The 3336-nt window shown below is 36.5% G+C and overlaps 1 protein-coding gene across 1 annotated transcript; it reads left to right on the top strand.

The window, feature by feature from the left end:
- Positions 1 to 25: 25 nt before the first annotated feature.
- On the top strand, positions 26 to 3336 carry LOC111388501 (uncharacterized protein At1g01500-like). The gene is made up of 2 exons (XM_023013234.1): positions 26 to 845; positions 2779 to 3336. The coding sequence occupies exons 1-2, from the start codon at positions 99 to 101 to the stop codon at positions 3010 to 3012; spliced, it is 981 nt and encodes a 326-aa protein (XP_022869002.1). The 5' UTR covers positions 26 to 98; the 3' UTR covers positions 3013 to 3336.

Here is a 3336-nt window from a genome sequence, read left to right as displayed (position 1 = left end):
GACATTTTTATGAAATTTTGATTTTTCTTTTTTGACTCCTATTGGTTATGAAATAGGATCCATTTGCATTTGTGAATTGCCTTCATCTGGTTATATCAATGCCCTCATATGAGTTTGGTGTAAAATATGTTCCGGAAAAGATGGAGAATTCTCATGTGTCACATGGCAATGGTAATCTGGCTGATCCGGGATTACAGATTAAAAAGCATTCTTTATATCAATCTGGTGGCAAGTATTTGTTACCTTGGTTTGATATAAGAGTGTTCTATGTCAGAATAAGTAATTTCAAGGTGGATGAGTCGACCCCTGAATCTCTTACTCTCAATCACATCCCCCTTGGTCCGGACACCCTCCTTGAAGTGAATGGTGTAAGATGTTCGATTGACTCAGAAGGAGTTTCATGTTTACTTCGAAGGGATCGGGTCGATAAGACATTCGAAGAGGTTACATTTGTGAGCACAGATGGTATAAGGCTAACAGGGAGTGTAAAGTTTGAAGTTTTCAATAGAGAGGATCTTGTGCTCTTTGGAGTTCTAGAAATGCCTAATACTAATGGTTTTCTTGGGGATTCAAACAACACGGCGCATAAGTGGAGCATGGATTGTGAATCAGTAATGAGTCCTGGCACGGGATTTCTGAAGGGTAAACAGATTAAAAGTGCTGAATTATTCTCACCTACTATAGAAGTTTATGTTGCGGGAAGCTTTTTGCGAACACCGGTCATATTAACCAAGACTCTGCAGCTTAAACATCGGAAAAAGCATAGAAAGGGAACATTGGGTTCGATTCCTGAGAATGAAACCACCGAATCCAATCAAGATGTTGCATCTGGACTTGATTTACAGGTAATGAAGTTTGATCGTTCCAGTCTTGTGTTTGGTTTAGATTTCATAAATTGTTTATCAACTATTTTTTGGCAAATCTTCTGATATTACTAATTGAGTACACGCACATTATAAATTAAGCCCAAACCTGAGAGCAGTAATGAACAAACAAGAACGGAAATGCACACCTAGAAACATAGAGATTTATAGTGGTTTACCTTCATGTGAAGGCAATGTCCACTAGGCTGCAGATTTTTTACTAGAAATCGAGATGGATTTTTAGTAAAACTGAGAAGGAAGAAGTTTCAAGGGATCTGATAAGCCCCCAATAAAATACACCTATTCTAGAAGGAACAAGAAGAATGGAGAAGGGGGATGCAGTAACAAATTCTGTTAGTGAAGGCAGGGTAAGGTAGGCAAAAGTGGTTACGGGTAGGCTATAAATAGAAACAGAATGAGGGAGGTTCGGGGGAGAAAAAATTGTTGAGTGAAAACACACTGTGGAGAGTGCAGCCCTCTTGAACTAATTCCATTCTGTAATCTTTCTTTTTTTATCAATCAGTACAAAATTCATTTCTGCTTCCATATTGGTTCTTCCTTGTTGCAGTATAATTTTATCAGTCCTTGTGGTAGATTCTATTGGGATCACGCTCTACAAAAAGGGCCCCCTCAGTCACTGACCCCTTTATATAGCATAGGAAACTAGAGACGTGATATAATGAGATGAAAACCCAATAACCCTAACTGCGAAGTTTTCCTTAGGTTTGCCTATGGGTTGCTTGTGAATCATTTTATTCTGGTCATTTAAGTATTGCATAAAAGATGTAGCCTGATTAATTCACTGCTAGGTCATACAACGGTCATTTAGTGTATTCACCTCAATTTTTACCAATTTTCTACTAGCATCTTTCATATCTAAGTTTGCCCTCTGTTATTTCCTGGATCAATTCTTGTTCATTTAATGTTAGGATTAAGACCTAATCACTTCATAACAGAGCAATTATAGATAGAACGAAATTAGAAAACTTGCATTACAAACACAAAGATTTACGGTGGATGGTGGTTCGACCTCAACTTGGGATCTACATCCATATGTTGCATATGGACTCTAATAAAGAAGTGTACACGGTTTTGGCATTCTCTCACACACTCAAAAGTAGCCCTCTCACACATCACTCAAATGGACATTCAATTTTGTTTTAAATAGTTGTAGTGAGAAAATGGTCAGAAAAAGGAACAAACCCCTTTGCCATTGCATTATAATTTAGCATACCAAACTTCACTTATAATTTGTATTGCATGTTAACTTTTGACATTTCATTAATTTCCTCTTCAAATTTTGGGGTTTATTTGTATGTATTAGATTCTTCATGATTATATTAAAACTCTCTATTGGAATGCTCAAGTAAGAATATGATGATTTTTTTTTTTTCAATAGGGCTCCGTATTTAAAGTTGACATAAGGCTCCCAAAATATCATGGCCGGCCCTGATCTTATTGGCTTTATTCTGTTAACCATTAAAAATGATGACTTATTTTTCTGATTCTTCCCAACAACATTTTTGATATGCATGTTTATGCACCAAAACTAGCATGGTCTACTGTAGTTGCTAATAACCTTGTGACTTTGAACCTTCAAGTACATCTGTTAATGAACAGAAGAATGGGCAAAAGAGTAGTCGTGTAGATGACCCCAAATTTATTGGAACAAGACTTAAAGTGTTTTATTGTTGTGTATCAAATGTGTTGCAATAAACAATTTCATACTACATCCGACATAGTCAGCTAGAATCTCACGAAATTTGTGCTTTGTTCAGAAAGCATGTATTTTATTCTTTTTACAGTATTTCGTTTTTTACTCCAATTTTTGATGACAAAGTTGACATTATCATTTTCTCGCTTTTATAGATTAGAATATGCAATTGCTCACAAATATTTGATTTTAACTTTCCAGGTTGCAGAATACAGAAATTATAAACCAGAAAATGATGAAGTCTATGATAACTCCTACTGGAGGAGGACAGAATATGTTGAAGGTGAAGATGGGGAACTTACCTGGTTCAATGCAGGCGTTAGGGTTGGTGTTGGAATAGGCCTTGGCATTTGCCTTGGAGTTGGAATTGGAGCTGGTTTGCTGGTTCGTACTTATCAGACTGCCTCCCGAAACTTTAAAAGGCGGCTTTGGTAGTTTTTTACCATGTTATCTTGCTTCATCATGAGCCAAAATCTAATGTACATTTGGATTTATGTTTTGAGTGCAAATTACTTGGCAGAAGCCCTTTTTTTTTTGGTGGTGTGTGTGGGAGTGGGCAAGGGGAAAAGAAAAAAATTCTCGTCGTGAATAATCTGGGGTTTTTGATCTTTTTTTCTTTCTTCTTGTATAGTTTTTGAGGGAATTTTACTCCTAAACGTTGAAAAGGGGTGGAGTAAGACGAGTTGTATAATTTGCAAAAACCCAGTACTAAATGTAGCAAAGTTTGTTTTGAATTGTATATACAGCAGGTTTGGTTAA

This window comes from Olea europaea, unplaced genomic scaffold, assembly GCF_002742605.1.
Source record: "Olea europaea var. sylvestris unplaced genomic scaffold, O_europaea_v1 scaffold502, whole genome shotgun sequence".
NCBI lineage: Eukaryota > Viridiplantae > Streptophyta > Magnoliopsida > Lamiales > Oleaceae > Olea > Olea europaea.
The sequence above is the reverse complement of the archived record's forward strand: the minus strand, read 5'-3'. Positions and strand labels throughout refer to the sequence as shown.

What these genes read in the sequence shown, in the direction of transcription:
- LOC111388501 (XM_023013234.1), top strand. Translation starts at nt 99, where the DNA reads ATGCCCTCATATGAGTTTGGTGTAAAATATGTTCCGGAAAAGATGGAG. An exon ending in CATCTGGACTTGATTTACAG is followed by an intron (nt 846 to 2,778) that starts GTAATGAAGTTT and finishes TTAACTTTCCAG; the next exon opens with GTTGCAGAATACAGAAATTA.